Source organism: Cupressus sempervirens, chromosome 4 (assembly GCF_028749045.1).
Source record: "Cupressus sempervirens isolate cs-2001-9-10 chromosome 4, ASM2874904v1, whole genome shotgun sequence".
In the NCBI taxonomy this organism is placed as follows: Eukaryota; Viridiplantae; Streptophyta; class Pinopsida; order Cupressales; family Cupressaceae; genus Cupressus; species Cupressus sempervirens.
This window is the reverse complement of record NC_143121.1, coordinates 329,447,112-329,470,739: the sequence shown is the minus strand read 5'-3', so window position 1 is coordinate 329,470,739 and position 23,628 is coordinate 329,447,112. Positions and strand designations below refer to the sequence as shown.

The following is a 23,628-nucleotide window of genomic DNA, read 5'->3' as shown; positions in this document are numbered from 1 at the left end:
CAGGTTTGCAATCCTGCATTCGAAATTTGTCTAACAAGGCTCTGGCATATTTGGACTGAGAGATGAATATACCAGAAGACTGTTGCCAAACTTCAACACCTATGCAATAATGCATGAGCCCAAAGTCAGTCATATCAAAAGACTGGCATAAGTGTTGTTTGATTCCCTGAATCAAAGATGCTGAACTGCCAGTGATGATCAGATCATCCACATAGATAACCAGAAGGATGATGTCACTGTCAATAGTCTTGATGTACAGATTTGAGTCTGAAGAACTCCTCTTGAAGCCTTGATCACTGAGGTACGTATCAATCTTGATGTACCATGCCCGAGGGGCCTGCTTCAAACCATAGAGAGCTTTTACCAATCTGAGAACCTGATGGTCTTTACCAGCAACCTTGAAACCATGAGGCTGCATCATGTAGACCTCTTCATGGAGATCACCATTCAGGAAAGCACTCTTTACGTCCATCTGATGGACCTTCCAGCCAAACTGTGCTGCCATGGCTAAGACTAATCTGATGGTGCTCATCTTTGCAGTAGGAGCAAAGGTCTCCTCATAATCAACGCCTTGACGCTGAGAAAAGCCCTTTGCCACTAAACGAGCTTTGTACTTATCCAAAGTACCATCTGATTTGTATTTGATTTTGTAGACCCATTTGCAGCTAATGGGTTTCTTCCCTGAAGGAAGATCAGAACGGACCCAAGTGTTGTTCTTCAGCAGGCTCTGGTGTTCAGATTGCATGGCCTGTTCCCACTCTGGAATTCCTTTAGCCTCGGAATATGTTTGAGGTTCAAACACACTGTGAATGTTGGCCATAAGAGAAAAGTTAACAGAATCTATAGTTTTGCTCTTTTTCCGAGTAGTTCTCCCATCAATGAGCTCATCATCATGAAGATCAACAAGTGTCTTAGCCCACCACTTAGGCTAGAGAGGAGAATGACCAACAATAGTACTAGGAGATGCTTGATCAGCAGGATCCTGATCAGAAGAATCTGGATCAAACTCAGGTGAAGCATCTTCAAAACGAGGTGATCCTGCAGGAGAAGCCGGAGGTGGCTGTACAGGTATCACTGGCAGGACTGGAGCTGTAGGAGCTACTGGAGCCCTCCCATCAGGTGAACCTAATGGAAGCCGAACTCCCAAATCATGAACCTGCATAGGCTGGTCTGTTGGATCAGGAACAGGAGAAACAGGCATGAATGGTCCTCGCTGCTCATCAAAGACTACATCGCGGCTGTATATGAGACGAGATGTCTCAACATCAATAAGGCGGTAGGCTTTGTGAAGACTGCTATATCCAGCAAGCATCAGTTTCTGACTCTTGGCATCCAACTTGGTGCGTGAAGCATCAGGGATCCAAACAAAAGCAAGAGAGCCAAAAACCTTCAGGTGACTGATTCTGGGCTTGCGACCTGACCAGGCCTCTTCCGGAGTTTTACCTTTGACCGCCACTGTGGGTGACCGGTTCAACAGATAAACTGCAGTGTTAACTGCTTCTGCCCAAAAACGCTTCGAAACATGTCTGTGTTCGAGCATGGAACGAGCCATCTCGGTGATTGTCCTGTTCCGACGTTCAACTACACTGTTCTGTTGTGGCGTGTGGGGTGTGGTGAACTGGCGTTGGATGCCATGTGTATCCAAGAAGCTGGAGAAAACATTAGAACAAAATTCCCGCCCATTGTCTGATCTAAGAGTAATAATAGATTTCCCAGACTCTTTTTCAACTAAGGGTTTAAACTTCTGAAATACAATAAATGCATCGGATTTCTTTTTAAGGAAATACACCCACATTTTTCTACTGAAATCATCTACAAACAACAGAAAATACTTGTACCCAAGAACAGAAGGAGTGGCCATAGGGCCGCAGATATCAGCATGAACAAGCTGAAGTACTTGAGAAGCTCGCCAAGAATCGCCATTGGGGAAAGGTGTGCGATGTTGCTTCCCAGCCTGACATGCGTCACAAACTCCAAGGTGTTGGGTTTGAATCTCTAGCAAACCAAGAACAAGCTCATCCCGAGCAAGTTGTGAGAGATAATGCACATTTAAGTGCCCATATCGCTGATGCCAAAGTGTGCTGATGGAAGATCGCCGAGCAGCCATAGCTAAGTCCTGAGAATCACCAGAATCAGTAAGTCTGAAAAGACCATGATCCTCAAGACCAACTGCAACAGTAGACTTAGTCGCCCGATCAGTGATGGTGCACTGATGTGAACTGAAGGTGACTGCCAAGTGTGGAGAATGTCGCAGCAACTGACTGACCGAGAGTAGATTTAGTTCCATCCCTGGAACGTAGTACACATCAAGGAATATGAGCTTCCTCCCAACAGACTGAATTTGAATGTTGCCTTTACCAACAACCGTGTACTCTTCTCCACCACCAAAGATAACAGAATCTGAATAAGGCTGGTAGTCAGTAAACCAGTCTCTGCGGTGAGTGAAATGTCGAGAGGCACCTGAATCAATGTACCAGGCAGATGACTGTACATGATCTGCAGGTCTTTTAGCCATGAAGGCATAAAAGGCAGATTCCACCTGCTCAGTGTGCTCTGCACTGTTCGCTTTGGGTTGCGAACCTAATTGCTTAGACTGGTCAGCTAAGCGTTTCCGACATGCAACCTTCATGTGACCATACTTGTGGCAATAGTTGCATTGAATGTTCTTCTTTTTGGTACCATCGGATGCTGGAGCAGAAGACTTCTGCTGAGATGGTTGCTGAAACTTGCCCTTATCCTTCTGAAAGGATTTCGCAGCAAAGGCTTGCTCAGTGGAGGTGGAACTGTAGCTGCTACCGAACTGTTGTTTCCACCGATCTTGCTAAAGTAGCAGGGTGCAGAGATCAGTGAACTTTAGATCAACACCAGTAGATGTGATGTTGAGAGTCTCGATAAAATGCTCATAGGAATTTGGTAAACTCCGAAGAGTGATTACCACAATATCCTCTTCCTCCATCTTGCGACCGATGGCAAGTAACTGATCACGAATTTCCTGAATCCGATTCAGGTGTGCCTAGAGCGAGGTGCGCTCATCCATGACAATAGAAAACAGAGTGTTTTTCAGAAAGAAGGCTCTGCTCTTGTCGAAAGTCTCATGAAGACCTTTTAGATGTGTCCAGATTTCGGCCACTGTCTTGCCGGATGGAATCTGAGAAAGCTGGTCATCAGCTACGGAGAGTTTGAGAAGCATTACTGCCTCTCGATTGTTCAGATCCCATGTATCTTGATCAGGACCCGGAGAAGTCGGACGCTGCTTAACACCCAGAACAAGTTGATCGGTGTTTCGATATTCGAAGATTGCGATGATGCGCTGCTTCCAGGTTCCATAATTGCGACCATTGAATTTGGAATTATGCTCGAGCAAAATATTTGTCAGAGATGCCATGGCACGTTTTTCAATGAAAAACTATGAAAATCTGTGAAGGCACGTTCTTCGAGGCCAAAATACGGAAGACCCAAAAGAATCAGAGAATGACCCAAAAGAGAGCTCGAAAAACCCAAAAGAAATCTGCTGTCGTTTTCTGAATCCGCTGGCTCAAAAATCGAGGCACAAAAATCGAGGCACCCAGAAAAACGGACGACAACCCAGTTGAGCTCTCGAAAAACCCACCAAGAATCTCCAAACAAAAAAAAATTTCGACCCCAAAAATTAGGGTTTCAAAAAAAAAACAGCCCTAGCTGAAAAAAGCTTGAAAAAACTTCAGATTTCTTGATGAAAAATGGTCGAATCTGCTTCCCAGAGCACGATGACAGACTGAGACGGCTAAGAGCATGAAGATTTGATACAGAAACATGCAGATTTTCACCCCAAAAACGCGAGTCTTCAAAAAATGGCCACGATTTCCACGTGATTTGCAGACCCGTAATTCAGGAATTTCTCCAAGCAGAAAAACCCTAGGTGGGTTTTGGAGAAATTAGCTGAAATAATTTTGGAAAAATTTAAACAAATTATTTCAAGAAGAAATTATAAATTTTTCCAAAAAAATTTAAGTATTTAGCTCTGATACCATATTACAAGGTAATTGGTAAATACTTGCTTATTAATAACAGAGACCGAAAGGTCAATTTATACAAAAGGAAGAGATGATGTTTCCTTAGGAAACGATCGTAAAGAATAGAAACATTCTATTCCAGAGAAAGCAAAAAACGAAAGCAAACTAAAGCTAAAGATATTTACAAGATAACCATTAACTAATAATAGACGTCTTATCTATTATTGTAATAGGGAGATCTTTTCTATGTTTGCAGCAATTTAAAATTGCTCGTGAACAAATCAGCACATGAATCATCTTCAAAAAAACGAGCTTTAGAAGACATAGCAGTACCAGTGCAGATGAGCCTGACTTTTTAGATGAGTAAATGGGTAGTGATGCTAATGATGATGCTACACCAAGTGAGCCAAGAGCTCTTGATGACTACGAGCTTTTTAGAAGTTATGAATTCTTGACTTCTAAGCGTAACTTTGTGAATAAAACATATCTTTGTTATTGTGGTTTCACATGTTTCTTAGGTTTTATACTTTATAAATGTGTCATCATGCTTATAAAGTTGTCAAATCTATCTAGCAATTTTACCTATTTGGATAATTTATGGGATATATTGCATATATTTAAAAATAATTAAAATTATATAAGGCGAATTTAATTCAAATATTTTTCCTGAATTTTTACTCTCCCTGAACTTCATTTGAATTTTATACTAGTTGAACTTGAATTCGAATTTGAACATTGTGACTTCGATAAAATATACTCGAACTCAACTGCTTTCCTCTAAACCATATCTCTCAAGCAATGATATTTTATTTCCCGATGTTTAGTTCTATCATAGAAAATAGGATCAACTAAAAGCTTCACACAATTTTGGTTATCACAATGAATCAGTAAAGGTTTCAAAGGCTGCTAAAACAACTCTGCACACAATTTGTGAAGCCACACAAATTCTCTTGTAACCACACAAGCTGCAATATATTCTGCTTCAGTCATACTCTATGCAACACAAGATTATTTCCTCCTACACCAAAAGATCATAGTTGAACCTTCGCTGAAACAAAATCTTGAAATGCCCTTCCTGTTAGGACACAACTTGCCCAATCTGAATCAAAGAGCCTCTACAAGTTCATCTCTACACATATAGAGTATTTTAAACCATATCCCACTATACCACTAACATATCTCAATATGTGTTTGGCTACCACAAGGTGAATTTGTCTTGGTTCACATATGAACTGACTTAAGGTATTAACCACATAACATATATCAGGCCTTGCATTAACCAAATACATTAATGAACCAATTAGTTGCTTGTAAATAGTAGGATCAACTAAATCTGAAGTGGTTGCACCCTTAGATTAGCTTCCATAGGAGTCTTTAACATAATTTAGTATGCATACCTCAGCCCAAGGAAATAGTGCAAGTGACCAAGATCTTTTATTTCAGATTCAGAAGCTAACTCCTTACAATTAATAATGAGATCATCAACAAAATGCGCTAAGATCAACACTTTGTCATCATACACCTTGAAATATAAACTTGGATCAGCATCATTCTTTAGGAAACCCAAGCTCAAAGAATAATGACCAATTCTCTCATACCAAGGGGGAGCGTTTTTAAGGCCATACAAAGAATTTTTTAGTTGCACACATGAGAGTCTTTATCAAGCCCTCTGGTTTTTAGATTTATACTTCCTCTTCAATTATGCAATTGAAGAATGTTGTTAGTCTCCAACCCTTAACTATTGCAACAACTATGATTGTTCTAATAGAAGTGTAACATGCTGCAAGTGCAAAACTCTCTTCATAGTCTATGCCTTCCTTTTGTGGAAAACCTCTAGCTACAGATCTAGCTTCATATTTTTCTACACTCCCATCAGCTGCACGTTGAATTTTAAACACTCACTTAGAAACAACAAATTTACCTTTAGGCATAGGAACTCCCGCACATCATTTTTTAATTATGGATTGATACTCCTCCTTCATGGCATCCTTCCAAACTTATTGATTTGAAGCTTCTTCAAAACTAGAAGGCTTCAATGTTATAATGTGACTCATCAAAGCAACATATCCTACAAACTTATGAGGCTTTTCACTCTCTAAAAGTGCCACGAGGGGCTGCATATTTTTCAGCCTCTTCCATGGTGTGGCCCACAATAGTTTTTCCTTATTAACTAAAACATTACTTGGACCTGCAAAAGTATGGATCAGCAGGATCAGCAAACTCTTCTAAATTTGTATTCTCCCTCAGAACCTCTGGAGGTGAATCTGGAACAACCATTTCTCTGTCTTGAGAAGGCTCAAAGTCTTCTATATCAAATTCTATATTAGACTCTTTGGATTTCGTGCAAGCTACACCTTCATCAAAAGAGACATCTCTACTGATTTCAATTTGCTTTTGACCTCGAATGTAAATTATGTATGCTTTGGAAGATTCACTATAACCAATAAGATGCCTTTCTTTCTTGAAGGTTCTAACTTAGTTCTTTTCTCAAATGACTAGTATTTGGTTTAAAAACTGAAAATGCTTCTTTTGGAGTCGTGATGTCAAGGTTTGATGAGGACTATGATTTTGAATGTACGCTACTGTCCTGCAAACCTCTGCCCATTAAAAAGTTTGAAGACTTTGATCATGGATGATAGCCTCAGCTGCCTCAACAACTATCATGTTCTTTCTTTCAACTCACATAGGACCACAGAAATCAGAATGAATTAACTCTAGGATTTGCTTTATTCTACTTTCACTACTTTAAAAAAGTACTTTTAATGTTCTTACCTAGAGTACATCCCTTGCAAACACCTTCATGGTTGTGGTCATGATTTGACTTTGGAAGACCAACTACAACCTTCTCCATTGAAGACAAAGTTTTGAGATTTAGGTGACCAAATCTTTTATGCCACAGCTCACTCGAACTTGTAGAATCATGAGTTAATGCTTAGATAGGATGGGTTTAAAGCTTGTAAAGACTATCATGACGAACACCAATCTCACAAGTTGACGGAATGTCAACATTCTTCTTCCATGCAAGAACTTTTCTTCCAACAAAAGCAATATGATAACCTGTGTCTTCTAATACTGAAATAGAAATCAAATTCCTCTTAATGCCAGGAACAAAAAGAGCATCACTCAAATGAAGAGGAATTCTAGAATCCAACTAGAAGGAAGTAGAAGCAGCACCTTTCACAGAATAACATGCATCATCACCAATGATAACTTAAAGATGAGAATCTTTTTCCTTCAAGTTGGAAAGGTGCTCACGATAACCAGTAATATGAAAAGAGGCTCCACCATCAATAAGTCATGTATCACTATTAGTAGGACCATCGCTAGAAAGTATAGAAATAAATAAGAATCTTCAAAATTTTCACTTGACTCTCTTTGTGGCAAATAGTTTTCAACATTTCTAGCAGCCACTTGAGGCTTTGGTCTTGACGAAGAATCTCTAACAAAATGTCCAAATTTGTCGCATTTGAAGCATTTCAACATTTCTTTTTCTTGGAAACAAGAACTGACTCAAAATTCTTATCTCTGAATCTTTTGAATGTACCCTTGTTTCCTTTCCCCTTTAAAGTATGAGCAGCAAGTGCATGATCATCTTCATGATGATTTTTATGTCCATTGCCTCTCGCCTCTAGTCTGCATTCTTCTTTAATGCAATCAGCTCTCAACCTATCAAACTCAGGGAGATCATTTTCTTCAAAAGTAATCAAAATTCTAGATTTCAAAAAGGAGAAATTTGAAGTACCATCTAATATGCCTTCAACTTTCACACCATTCACCATTCTAAATAGCTTAAACAAAAAACCTAAAAGTAGAGTACTACTTTACTTTTGGTTCTGGATTGTTAACTTAGACCCGCATACCATGTTAATTTTTTAACCGGAATATATAGATAACCAATAAATGAAATCAAAGAACACCAATAAACATATGGTACTACTAGTTATCCTAGGAAAAACAATGTAACCCCAGTACTGGGGTACGTCGGGACAGGGGGACACGGGGACGAGTTCTCGGAATGGGGAGAAAATGGGCCTCATTTTCGGGACAGCGAGGGGACGATGGCAAGGGGAGGACGGGGCAGGGAGGGCTGATGTATAGTATGCATATAGAACTTGAAATGCTTGTCATGAAATGATGTTTCAGTAGAACATTCCAAATTAAACTACTTTAACATATCAAAATTGCAACATGAACTAGAACAATTCAACATTCAACATAGTAACATTCAAATAGAAATCCAAGTACCCATTCAAGTGGAAGCATGGTTGCACAATGGCCGAGGTGGGGGTAGTTGGGTGCGCAAGTACCTAGTGCGGGGACATCTTGGGGACGGGTACTTCGAGGTTTGGGAAGTGGGTGCAAGTCCCCGTGTTACACTGAGGAAAAACCCTCCTGCTCAAGGGAAACAACCTGGCCCACCAAAAGAAGATACTTTTATTGGCTTCTTCAAACAAATCCAAATCTACTTAGATCTTTTCAAAAATCATGCACAGCTCTCACAGAGCTGCTGAAAACAAATATAGACGCATTTACAGTTTTCCCACAATGATCATTCAAGTATCATCATGAAGAAAGAAAATACAATATAAATATGTCACGAATTACATAACAAAACTGTAGACTCAAAAACTGAGTGCAATAGTAACACAGCACCAAAATCGCTCATACCACAGTAATACAGCATCCAGCACTCACATGGCTCAAAATAAAACAGTTCTTATTCCTCTTGACAATAGCTGAAAGCCTATCTTTGAGTCTGAATGGCCACCCACCGCTTCTTGAACTGTTACCATATATTAGCATTAACTCCAGTGTAATGTAAAACCTACGGGAATGATACATGAATGCAAACAACATGAACAGCAGTAATGACTTGAACCAACGGAGCAGCAATCAAACTGATGAACCAAAAGAAACATGAAATTGCCATGTCATCGTGAGGTTGAGCCATGTCACCATATGTCCCATGCAAACAGATGAATAGGATAGGTGGACACAGTAATGGTAGGCAGCTGGAGGACAACTACAAATGCAATCACAGAGCCAAAGAAATGCATGGTAATAGAGGAGAAGGAACCATATATAGTGGAAACCACCAGGGTGATGACACTACATCTGATACCAAACAAGCTGCTGGAGATACATGAACAGGAGTTAGAACATACACCAATATGAAGATCTTCATCGCAGCTATCAACTTCAACATCTCTTACCAAGGAATTCCCCAGAAAACAAGAAATTGATTAAAACACGTCTTCTCGAGTCATGTCAATCTTTATGCAAATGTCCCTCTAGAGTTTATGTAAGGGAACAAATTGATTATATGCATTTCCAAAACTGAGTTCATAGATAAACAGATTTCAACAATGACATCTATACTCAAACAATAAAGAGAACCTTTCTTGGCATAAACCAAATATTTGAACTGGTCATTGCTACCATCACACACGTTGCCATTCCTACTTACTATCAGACCCATTGCATTAGAAATTTTCACTACAAGGTTAGAAATAAACACAAATACCTACCTATCTGAGACAAAAATGAACCGCTGATTAACTGGATCCTGAAGAGCTTTCCTAAGTAAGATGCGCTCTGCCTGGATCATGCTTGCTTCTCCCCAGTCTACCTGGACAAAAGAATTGTTTCTTTATAAATGGCAAAAGACTCAATCCAAACAGAATCTAAACTATTCTACTGTGGAAAACCAACTTGGATACACTGCCAAGAAAAGTTGTCCAGAAAAAAGTATACAAACTAGGCACATACATATTTTCATGGTTGCTTAAGGCTGAAAAATAGAAATATCAGCTCAAAACTAGCCCATTTTTTAATTTCCTTTATTCGGGCATATTCTACATATCATCAATGGCATAATCACAAACCTGTATACTGTCACTCAGCTGCCGCCCATAAAAATATGTACACCTTGTTGTTCCTTTACTGAACACAAATCCTGGTCTTGAATGAATATAAATTGAGAACTTGGATTCTTCAGCTCCCTGTACAAGGCACAGTAATGTTACTCAGAAAATGCAGTTAGCTTCAGATAAGGTATTTCAAAACACAGACAACATGATTGTCCTGTGCACTTTAGGATAATGTACTGTTGATTCTAAAATTTAAATGGAGGGCATGCAACAAGAGTTCAAGATTAGTAAATTATCATCCATAAAGAAACATTTTAAGTCATGATAATTTATATCACTGCTGCAGGACTTGGTACTGACTCCCAAAACTAGCAAGACAATAAAGCTCAAATTCTTCTAGACTTGAGCAAAAACTCAAAGACTTTTGAAGTTCAATATTGCTTCCTACGTAATATAACCAACCATAATGTTTAGGGAACATTTAACACCTGAAACAAAATGAAAAGTACAGTCTACAATTCAATTTCAAAATTCAAACACTGCAGTGAGATAATAAATATCAATTCCAAACAAAATGAAATGCATTTTCTTTATCTTGTATGATACATGCCTAATTTTCCCTTCTCAAATCTGATCATGACAGTAATTATTATTTTCTTTGCAAGTTGTTGATAAAACTTGAGCCCAGAATCAGATGAAAAACAGCAATAAAGAAACCATAAAAGAGATATAACCAACACCACAAGATACCCTGGGAAAACCCTTCTAGAATAAAGGGAAAAACCCAGCCACACAACAAAAGATCATTTTATTGATAATATGAATTCAATTGTACAATGCCTATTGATTAATGGGATATAAATAACTTAAGGAGAGACTCTTCACATTCCAACCAAAGGTCTCTCCAAATTCCCAAAACGAGACTCTCTATTACAAATACAATAACAACTCTGAGTTTCTATAAAAACCCCAAATCTGCTTCTAATGGTCTTTGTCTGTCAGAGGGTGAATTTTCTTTCTCTGTTGTTTAGATTTTGGAATATATATTTTATATATATATTTTTGGTTCAATCAAGGATGCAAGAACATTAAAGCTAAAGCAACTCTTGAATAGAACTTGAATTAATTGATTAAGCAAAACAAGTTTTCTTAGTAATAAAATTATTAATTTAGAACCTGATTTCAGTATTCAACCCTGCCACAAAATGCATCAATGGAAACTCCAACACAAGGTATCACCTTCCAACTGCAAACACAATTTCCTAAACACCAATTGATTGATGCCGAACAGCAGTTTTCGATTCCATGGATAACCAGAAAGCAAGATGTGGACGCCCAATGAAAATCAGATAACGCGGGGAGAAGGCCACGTGATTTAACTAAATGTAGAATGTCGACCGCTTGACTGTTGACCAACAGTGACCCTTTCACCTCACGTGTTCCAGAATTTTAGCCACAGCAGGTAATCCAACCATTCAATTTCCCTCTCAATGCACCAAACACTGGTAATCAGTTTCAAGGGGCCATCAAATACAAATCCGACTGGGAAATATATCTTCAAACAATTCGTCCAAACCCACAGCCTTGACGTCAAGCAAGTATATATCTCAAAACGCAGAATCTCAGCAATGAACAATAGCTACCAAATTCTCAATCGATTTCCAGTGTGTATAATCGATTTCTTCAGAAGTCCAATTCTCCGTAGCCACAGTAATTACAGTCAGAGAGCTATGATAATTGTCTACTACAGCACAATTACCAGTAATGATATTCAAAAATTCTCAGAAACCCTCAGGCAAGCAAGAGCAAAATTAAGATATATTATTCAAGAGGATCTCTCCTCAACAAAAAGCTACATTTATAACACAAATTGAGCCATCCAGCTTCACTCTCACACCTTTCGCTTAGAAGGCAACGTTACAATATAAAGTTATAACACTTTATAATATTAAATACTATGCTCGTTAAATGTGAATTAAATCATCATTAAGCCAACAAGCTCACCAATAAAAGACTTCTAAAAAGAATCCTAGAGAGATCAAATATCTAGAATCAGAGGACCATCCTACCTGAACAGCTCAACCCAAAAATAGGAACTAACCAAAAGTGACTTACTAAAAATAGTAAGTCCAAAAATAGCAATCTCATGACAAAGACCCCCAAAACCAGACATCAGCTCATGAGGGTCGCGATAATGAGCTAACAAACCCACACTCTGGAGACCTGCTAAATCGAGGACATTACAGTCCTCCCTCCCCAAGATTGCTTGTCCTCAAGCAATCTAAGTCCGAAATGCTATAGAATATCTTCAAGCTCCCAAGTAGCATCCTCATCTAGAAGATTCTACCACTTAACCAAAAACTCACCAATGGTCCTCCATCGCAATTGCCTTTCTCTAGTATCAAGTATTGCTTCTAGAATCAACTCCAATCTCCCTTCGTCATCCAACGGAGGCAAAACATGAGGTCTCACATGATAACCCAAAGCCCTTGTGAGGCGTGAAACATGAAACACATTATGAACTTTTCTATCATCAAGCAACTGCAACTCATATGCTAACTCACCAACCCGCCGCACAATCCAAAAGGGTCCATAATATCACAACTTAAGTTTCTCAGCTCCACTCTTCTTGATCAAAGACTGTCAATATGGCTGTAACATCAAGTAGACCATGTCCCCTACCTGATAAGTTCAAGTTGTTCTCTTCTGATCAGCATACTGCTTTTGCTAATTTTGTGCCCTCTGTATATTATCTTTCAAGGTCCTTACCACATCCTAGTTGTCCTGTAGCAACTCCCCGACACTCGGTACTCTACTATCGCCTCATAACAAATCCACAAAACTAGGCGGATCATAACCATGTAGAGCTCTGAAAGGCGACATCTATATAATCATGTGATGAGTGGAATTGTAACAATATTCACATAAGTGAATCCACTTTTCCCATGCCTTCTGCTAAGAAGAAACATAATTCCGCAGATAATCCTCAACCCACTTGTTCACTATTTCCATCTAGCCATCAGTTTGTGAATGGTTATAGATGCTAGGAGTCAACTCAATCCCACAAAATCTAAAAATCTCCTGCCAAAAATGGCTCAGAAATCTACTGTCGTGATCACTCACAATGGTTTTAGGTAAACCGTGCAATCTGAAGATCTCTCTGAAAAAAAATTCAGCCAACTGCATAGTTGAATAGGTAGTGGTAATAGGAAAGAAATGAGCATATTTTGTGAGTATATCTACTACAACATATATACAATCCTGTCCTTAGGCCTTAGGCAAGCCCACAATGAAGTCCATGGAGATCCCCTCCCACTTCCCTTCAAGAATAGGAAGTGGCTATAATAAACCAACAGGATATGTGTGTCCGTGTTTGTTCTGCTAACAAACCAAACATTCTCGGACATAGTGATGAACATCATCCTTCAACCCCTTCCATGTAAATCTCTCTCGAACCTGTCTATAAGTCTTGAAAAACCCTAGCTGACCAGCCATGAGAGAATCATGGAATGCCCGTAAAATAATCTTACGCACCACTGACTCTGGAATCAAATAAATCCACCCCTTGTAGATAATCCATTCATCTGAAAGTGAATATCTATCATCCTGAATACTACCATCCACAATACCTGTCACCTACTGATCCCTGGCATATTCAGCTATAATTAAATGCCTCCAATCCTCTGAAATATCAAAAATGACACAAAGGTGAGGTCTCCTTGAAAGAGCATCCACAACTACATTTCGAGTTCCCTTGATATAGGAGATACCAAAATCATAAGACTGTAGCTTGCTGACCCATTTCTGCTGCCTTTCATTCAAATCTCTCTATCCCAAGAAATGTCTCATGCTATTATGATCAGTTTTAATGCAGACCTTGCTGCCCACCAAATATTCCCTGAGTTTACCCAAAGTGTGCATGATAGCTAACATTTCCTTATCATAAATGCTGAAAGTTCTTTCAGGACCCCACAATTTCCTGCTCTCAAAAGCGATGGGATGTTGATCCTAGGATAAAATGTCACCAATACCCTCTTCGGAAGCATCACAATGCAAATTGAAAGGCCTAGAAAAATCAGGCAAAGCCAACACTGGACATGAAGTCATAATAGTCGTAAACTTCTCAAAACATTCTTTTGCCTGCGCTAACCACTAGAAAGCACCCTTACAAGTCAAATCTGTGTGGGGTGCAGCACGTCGTGAGAAACTAGCCACAAACCTATGATAAAAGGCACAAAGACCAATAAACCCTTTTAATTGTGTCAGAGTCTCTCATGTAGACCACTCCACAATAGCACGAATCTTATCTAGGTCCATACAAACTCCATTGGAACTGATAATATGTCCCAAATAAAGTAACTCTATCATACGAAGAGCGCACTTAGACTCTTTGGCATACAAGAAGGCCTGATCCAAAATACCCAAAATTGTATCCAGATGAACCACATGATCATTCCAAGTGTTACTATAAATCAGAATGTCGTCAAAGAAGACCAACACAAACCTGTTGTCTATCATAGCTGAACCAACTCCCTAAAATAAACCTCAGGATCCTTCTTGTCAAAACGTTCTATCAATCTGTCAACAAACTCCTAATATGAACTGATCTGATCATGATGGAGAGATACCAAACCATGATACCACCAATCGTGCGTAACTCCATCAAGGTGTAGCACAACAAAACTAATGGCATCCTGCTCAGTCATAGGACGCAAAGGAAGGTAGGTGTCAAGCTTGTGGACCCAAGCTCTAGCAGTCACTCTATCGCTCCCATCAAAATGAGCCAATGTCATCTTACCAGCTACCTGCTGGAGCTCAATATACCTGGGGCACTGTCTGTCAATAGCAGGCCTACCCCAAGAATGCTCACACTTCTATGTTAGATAACTGTCAAAACTCAAATTATCCTTTAATGCCTAAGGAAGAGCATCCCACTCATGAAAATGAGTCAGCACATTATCAACAAATGGAGCAACGTCAGAACTCGTGCTAACTGTATCTACTTCAGGTCTCAGAATAGTGGGTCTCTGTGGCCTGTCTTAAGCACCAATATAACCTGTCCTGTCCACCCTGTCATCCATCCTGACATTATCGTCAATCCTGTGCCTGTCATCAGCCCTGGGTCCCACATCCACACGTGACCTGTAGGAACCAACAGGAATATCTCAGTCTCTCTCTACCCTGATCCCGAGGCAAAGCTAACTGCTGCAAGGTGTTAGACAACTGTTGGAGAACACTTGTCATCTGTTGTTGCCCAACTACGATATTTCGAAATGCTTGCAAGGCATCTCTATCAACCTGAGCATCCATAGCACATTGTCCGAAACCACTAAAACCACCTGGACTACCCACCATGCCAAACCGAATCTCTGGCTCTCCCTCTCTAGAAGGTACATTCTAATCCCGTCGAGTATAGTGCATTCCAGGCAGAAACCTTCAATCATCATCCATATCTCAAGATGCAGACAAACAAAATATTCCTCTGAAAATTATGAGCCCAATTCCTGTAAGCTAGTAGGAAACCACTCTGCTACCACTGTAAAAACCCCAAGTCTGCTTCTAATGGTCTTTGTCTGTCAGAGGGTGAATTTTCTAATGGTCTTTGTCTGTCAAAGGGTGAATTTTCGTTCTCTGTTGTTTTGTTTTTGGAATATATATTTTTTATATATTTTTTATTCAATGAAGGAAGCAAAAACATTAAAGCTAAAGCAACTCTTGAGTAGAACTTGAATTAATTGATTAAGCAAAACAAGTTTTCTTAATAATAAAATAATTAATTTAGAACTTGATTTCACTATTCAACCCTGCCACAAAATGCATCAATGGAAGCTCCAACACAATGTATCACCTTCCAACTACAAATGCAATTTCCTAAACACCAATTGATTGATGCCGAATAGCAGTTTTCGATTCCATGGATAACTAGCAAGCAAGATGTGGACGCCCAATGAAAATGAGATAACGCAGGGAGAAGGACACGTGATTTAACTAAATGTAGAATGTCAACCACTTAACTGTTGACCAACAATGACCCTGTCACCTCACGTGTTCCAGAATTTTAGCCGTAGCAGGTAATCCAACCATTCAATTTCCCTCTCAAAGCACCAAATGCTAGTAATTGGTTTCGGGGGGCCACCAAATACAAATCCAACTGGGACATATATCTTCAAACAATTCGTCCAAACCTATAGCCTTGACGTCAAGCAAGTACACATCTCAAAATGCAGAATCTTAGCAATGAACAATAGCTATCAAATTCTCAATCAATATCCAGTGTGTATCAATCGATTTCTTCAGAAGTCCAATTCTCTATAGCCACAGTAATTATAGTTGGAGAGCTATGATAATTGTCTACTACAACACAATTACCAGTAATGATACTCAAAAATTCTCAAAAACCCTTAGGCAAGCAAGAGCAAAATTAAGATATATTATTCAAGATGATCTCTCCTCAACAAAAAGCTGCATTTATAACACAAATTGAGCCATCCAACTTCACTCTCACACCTTCCGCTTAAAAGGAAACTTTATAATATAAAATACTATGCTTGTTAAATGTGAATTAAATCATCATTAAGCCAACAAGCTCACCGATAAAAGACTTCAATAAAGAATCCCAGAGAGATCAAATATCCAGAATCAAAAGACCATCCTACCTAAACTGCTCAACCCAAAAATAGCAACAGACCAAAGTAACTTACTAAAAATAGTAAGTCCAAAAATAGCAATCTCATGACAAAGACCCCCAAAACTAGACATCAACTCACAAGGGTCCCGATAATGAGCTGACAAACCCACACTCTGGAGACCTGCTAAATCGGGGACATTACAGTTTTCATGCCACAATGCATGGTGAATGACACATGTCATCACATTTAACATTACAATTTAAACATGTGTCATTTACAGCTGAACATAACAATAACAGTAATAACGTTCATATTTCAAGAGATAAAGATCTCTATCGCAGCTACCATCTTCAACATTCCCTCTTAGCCAAAGAGAAATCCCTATCTAAACAATCACACAAGACTGCAACCAAAATGTTAATGATAAAATCTCATCCCATATATCCTATAAGATTCATGAAAACCTGTAGCAATCAATCATATTCATGGAATCACTCAACATGAAACCCTGTAACAATCAATCATATTCATGGAATCACTCAACGTGAAACCCTGTAAAAATTACTCATATTCATGGAATCACTCAATATGAAAAGATTTGCAAGACTCACAGCTTAGCCTTTGTTCACGGACTCTCTCAACGTGAACTGTCATGGAATCTCTCAACATGACATCCAACTCCCATCACGGAATCTCTGAAGATGATGACATCATGGACTCTCTCAACATGATGTTCACTATCGCATAGTGAAAGAGTTATCATAGCTGATCCCACAATCTCATTTATTCACACAAGAATAGAAACAGGCATAACAAGACTTAGTTCCATTTAAGTCTCAAATTTTACAAATACCACAAGCATCACAAGTATATATGACAATAGAGAGGATTCCATAAGTACTCCCTCTTACTTATGAAGCCTCCCTTTGAAACTAAAAGATCCTACAGCTAAGAGAGATTAGATCAACTTAATTCAAAATTATTCTAATCATTAAAAAAACTCCCTCTCAAGCTAAAACATTACCCTTTGGATGCAAAGCAAATTTTCATTTTATTGCTTCATCCTAAAAAAATCAAACCAGCATAAACTATTCTCAATGACAACTAGCACATAAATTATAAATCAATTTTTAACTTGAGATGAAAACTTATCTCCTGATATTTCAAAGTTGATCTTTGTGTCTTTCTCCTCAAAGTAGACCATACTCATGTTAATGGATCTCTCTATAGTCTGGGTGTTTGTTCGTCTTTTGCAACACGTGTTAAACAACACTAAAATCTTCTAGACACCATCCTCAAGACTTCAAGAAACATAAACACTTTCTCTGCTACAACAACACAACTCTATATTATTAGCAAAGATGTTATTACTAAACAGGCCCGATGCACCACACCCCCTCACATGATAACTGATGTGGCTCCTGAGAAAACCAACAACTTTATCCTGAAGTTAGTCACTTGAGACGATGCCATCTCATCAACAATAATAGTTGTCTGAAACAGAGGGAGAGAACATATTCTGCCAGATTTGAATAAATATCCACTATAAGCATTATGATCAAGGTACACGTTGATCACGAACAGCTCTTGTCATTATTACTTATCTTGAACACATACGGTCTGAGAGTGAATAACTCGAACATGCAGTAATTGCATAAATGCAACCCAATCATGCACCAATGGAAGTCACGATCATATCTTTGGAAATGAATGAATCCAAGACTTTTCGCTTTCCATAATGCATCATTAGCCACAGTGACCAAAAGAGCACGATGACCCACGGAGACAATCGTTACCACCAGAAGAAGCCACTTATGCCAAAAACAAGGAGAAATAATATTGTTGATAGATGCCAAGAGCCCATAAATTTTCCCAATCACAATGCGATAGAAATAGCAAGCGTTTGATGTTACGGCAGCATAAAGTTTACATAGATGAAATATCCTCTACTCTTCAATAAACACAATCCACAAAAAAACCTGGATATGGATTGAGAGTGCAATTTCCAACAGACGAACAATTCTCATTAGCAAAGAATACAACCATCATATATTACCCGATGACAGATAATGCATAGCTATTGTCACAGAGCCAATAATTGATCAATAATGAGTACCAGAATAATCACACGAAATTAAAAAGAGACCCTATAGATATAAAAAGGGGTGGGAGAAAAGACACCATAGTGACAATGGATAAAAAGAACCAATACTCATAAATGAGAAACTGCCACCTTGTCATTTTCATTTGCAGGAAAATTGGTGGAAGCATCCTCCACTGAATGACAAACTAGTTTCCGTTAAATGAACAGATGCAAGGAAGCCCCTCCGATAATCAACAGTATCATATAAAGATGTCCCCTCTCATCCACTAACGTGATCTTGCCTATAGATTGGCAACAATCACATTCTACTGCATGTAAATGATCTTCTCGACATCCTTCTTCAACACATCACTTTGCCTCTGAATCTCCACCAGAAATCATAGCAGACTCTATTTAAAGCCCCCTAATGCAAACATCAAAATTGCATAGGCCTTCATGATCTGCCTAAAGATAGATTCTAGACAATGACTAGGCCAAAGGAAGATGCAAACTAAGAATGATTCTAATGATTATATCCGATAGTGAAATAAAATTGTGCCCGAAGCACCCAGAACGAACACATACTGAAGTTATAATTTAACACTATTATCAACCTGGCTCTGATACCATGTTAAAACTTGACCCCAGAAATCAAATGAAAAACAGCAACACAAGATATCCGAGGAAAACCCTTCTAGACTGAAGGGAAAAACCCACCACACAACAAAAGATCATTTTATTGATAATATGAATTCAATTGTACAATACCTAGATTATATGAATTCAATTGTACAATTCCTAGATTATATGAATTCAATTGTATAATGCCTATCGCTTAATGCGATATAAATAACTTAAGGAGAGACTCTTCACATTCCAACTAAAGGTCTCTCCAAATTCCCAAAACAAGACTCTTTATTACAAATACAATAACAACTCTTTGAGTTTCCATGCCTCAATGCATGTCAAATGACACATGTCATTACATTTAATATTACAATTTAAACATAAGTGTCTTTTTCAGCTGAACATAACAATAACAGTAATAACATTCATATTTCCAGAGATAAAAATCTCTATCGCAGCTACCATCTTCAACAGTTGCAAGTTGCTATTAACTCTTGTGTTTGCTTGCTCAACTAGATTTGTTGGCTTGCAAAGTCTACTCATCTTAGTCTACTTGTTTAGAATATGTTTGTTTCAATAACACCATTGAAGTGAAAATTAAAAATCTAAAGATAAAATATGAATTGAGAAGTAGGAGATGACAAAAACGTTACAGTTGAATCCTGGTAGCAATATCACAACTTGACTTGCTATGGAAAATATCTCCTACTTATCAATTGATGAGCTTAAGGGGCTTTCTAATGAATGGTTCATATGGTACAACACTTGCTGAAGGTTTTGCTAATGGGGTTGCAAGCAAAGTGTGCTTACCCATGGAGGAAACTCCATATATAAGAACACTTGAGCTGGATTAGTACTACAATGACTGACCTATCGAGAAATCCTGATGCTTCACCTCTGTAAGCATCACCTAGATGAAATGAGTGTCAAGTGTTTCATTCATTCTCATGAGAGATGGGTCCTTGTGAACCAATACTCATGAAACATGGGCTAACGAGTTTGACTCAAAAACTACAGAGTTGAACCTAATAGCAATATCACAATAAAATATGAAGCCAATAAACAACAAATATTATTAAGCTTTTTATCGAGGATAAATTTTCTACAATTTCAATTTATGTACAGAGTGAAGCTTCTGAACGTCACACAACCTACTTGAATGGTCCTACTCCACACAGATACATTACATTTCAAGTAATTTGCAAAAACGATCAGAGCAGGCCAACCACAGTGCAATAGATTTGGTGGTTAGAATCTATATAACAATGACTGTGCTAAAAGCCTAAAACTGAAATGTCTATTTGCATAGCAAAGCATTTTATCCCAGAAATAGTGATATAGCACGAATAATGATTGTAGAAGAAATATGGAAAAAATTAAAGGAACACTTTCAAGTTTTTTCAGAATAGAAGTCTTGAAATAGCTGCAAAAAAGAAATTCAATATTGAATTCTAGTTTCTTGAATTTGGTAATAATCAACAGAACTTTTTCTGATTTCTGTTAGATTTTGTGGATTTTGTAAGAAATCTCAGCTTACTTTCACAAAGCATGATCTATTTTCTTCATGCTCAATTGGATATCATTTTTCTGTATCGGAATCATCCCTTGTAATTTGGTTTAAAAATTAGAACTGATTGTTGTTGTAGCTGTTGTGGCTGCTACTACAACTTTCTTATAACTAGAATCCAATTCATAACGAAGCATGAGCATGTGTGTGCACCATGGCAAATCATCATTTTCAAATAGTCAATATTTTTAGAATAACAACCAAATTGATATGTCATAATAGTTAACTATAAATAGTTCTATAATAGAAACTGAAAGTATATCATTTCTTTCATTGAGTATTCCATTTTACTGTTTTAAAGTTATAATTCCTTTTTCTTATATGGTGATGGAAATCCAAAATTCCCAAGAGAGCAGTGTTGATTTCTTTTCTGGAGCTTGAATTGTGCGATTTGCAAACTATAGATCAGAAATCTAATTCCTGTGTCTGCAAAAAAAATCGGATCCTTAAGCCCAAAAGAAACCTAAACTTGATGAATCCACATCTAATAAAGTAAGTATTTGTAGATTCTTTTCAAGTACAGGCCAAGAGTAGCCCCTTTATTAGATTATGACCTGACGAAAGGATATCTTTCCATTGCTTTTGGCCATTTTACAAATTCTCAATTTTTTTACAATCACAGGTTTCAAAAAAGATTATTAATTCAATTTTTTTGGAAGAAGTACTTCTATGTGTAAACATGTTAAATGAATCAAAATTTACTATTACTAACAGTAAATGACTATCAGTGCCAAGAAACTTCAATATACATACAAACAAAGAGTGTGTCCATGTCCTCGTACCTACATTGGTATATAATTTTACTATATCATAACTAATTTACTCAATGTATCCTAAAGTTAATGGTGCCCGCTCCTTATAGAGGTAATTGTATCCACACATCTCTAGGAAACCAGTAGTAAACCAGATATTTTCACTTCAAAGTTAATTTTCAATGCATATTCCTTATAAGGAAAAAATTCCTAAATTCTTCTATATAAAATGAAGAAATAAAGGATGAAGCAGAAATTGTTTTTAATAGTCCAAATTAATGATCGTCTTCCGTACAGCCACCCAGAAACTTGAGCAATACCAAGCCAGAATCTAGATTTGTCAACTGAAAAAATGCTAAAAAACAAAAAATAAACTACCGCAACTTTTTCTATAAAACATACATAAAGTTATTGATTTGCCAGTTATAGTAGACTATTTATAAATTATTATGCATAAATTCTTTATTTTAAAATCTATCGACTATTCTACCCTTGAATGACGGGCTGGACTGTTTACAATTCTTTTTAATTAGAGATTATTTACCAATACAATGGAAAACAATATATGGCAGAAGAGAAAGTAGTTGGGCAACCTATTCTGGGAAGTTTGTGTTTCTCGAAGCTATAAATTAATTTTAGCAATTGAAATCATACGGATCAACCTGAATTATAGGAATAACTTTCAAATACACAGGAAATAAACTCAGTCATAACTTTTTTATAAGATTTGATGGAATGGCTATTTTCTGTTCAAACAGTGGTCCGATAGTCCCTTCTAATATATTTAATATTTATTTTAACAACAAAGAGTTTTTTAATTTCCAATAGCACGATACCTATTGAAACCAGTTGTCCTTTATGACTAACACGGTCAACTATAGTGCCTCTCCTGTATTTTGCAGTCACAATCTTACACACTAGATCTACAACCAATTAGATCCGAATGAACACATCAAATTTGGATTACTTATGTTGACATAGAATGTCCAGGCAAACAATTTTCTTAAGCAGTAAACTAACATGCTCCGCTCCCATAGCTTCTAAATACCAATTTGGTCAAATTTAAAATAAACTCCATCTGTTGCAAAAACAATATTACAATTTTTCGAATTGCTCGTCTCAATAGTTACTAACACATCACTTCCATGACTTCTAAAACGAGAAATGAAAATAAGCACTGAAACCCCAATTCAATGTTTGAATTTTATATTCCAATAAATACCTCGAAAAATCTCTGCCAGACAAAATCAAGGGGAAGGCGGTTCCTTGCAATGAAGAGAAATGCAATTTTCGGGGAGGCGGCTGCGAAATTGAAGTAGTGATTCTTCATACTTCGCGGCATGTAAAGCGTCTGCAACATAATCAACCCTGCTATTATTGCACACATTAACCCTAATACGACCTGCCTCCATTTGCAACTAAAACAAGATTTATGTTTCTGGTGATGATGATGAATCTTCTTCTTCATTCTGCGGTAAAAGAAAATACTACGCTCTCCCCATCAGAAGACAGGGAGACAGCTCCCAATTTGTTGAGAAAAAAGAAAAGTCTTCGGCTTCACGTTTTCCGGCAGGTGGGCATATGGCAGGGTACGTTTTATTCTGGAATGTGGGTCACGTCTGGTCAAATAGCAGGGGCGCTGGCAAGGTGGAGGTTGGTGGAATGTTGTGTTCTCCAGTGCTGTTGGCTGCAAATCATTGGCCACTGATTGCCATGTGACTGAACTTTTTTAATCGTATTGATTAAGGCAAACTTGAACTGTCACAACTATCACCGTTAGAAAGTATCTGTAGACGATTATTTTAAGTGATAATATACTATAATTTGGAAGATTATGCGGTAGAATCCATGGGACCCTCAGCTGGCATGAACTGCAGCACTGCAATGGAAATGGTCGAAAATTGTGCTGTGTTGTGCTTTGACCGGTTTTTGCTTTTTCTCCAGATGTCCGTTTCGATTTCTTTTTTCATTTTTATTTCTTTTAGTTCGTCGTCGGCCCGCAGATGTTTTTGTGCTGGACACTTGGGAGTCCGGGACTTCAAACTCTCTCCTTCCCTTTTGGATGATGTACCTATTAAATTGCATTTTAGTTTGTTAGTAGACTTTCA

The 23,628-nt window shown here is 37.9% G+C and overlaps 1 protein-coding gene across 1 annotated transcript in view; it reads right to left on the bottom strand.

The window, feature by feature from the left end:
• Positions 1-23,091, bottom strand: part of LOC149561363 (glycosyltransferase BC10-like) — a 144,817-nt gene extending 121,726 nt beyond the window's left edge. Inside the window, exons 1-3 of the mRNA XM_089825104.1 lie at positions 22,743-23,091; positions 9,878-9,994; positions 9,521-9,621 (exon numbers count right to left, since the gene is read on the bottom strand). Of these exons, the coding sequence (XP_089681230.1) occupies positions 9,521-9,621; positions 9,878-9,994; positions 22,743-22,988 (464 nt within the window). The 5' untranslated portion in view covers positions 22,989-23,091. The remainder of the gene's footprint in view (positions 1-9,520; positions 9,622-9,877; positions 9,995-22,742) is intronic.
• Positions 23,092-23,628: the final 537 nt, after the last annotated feature.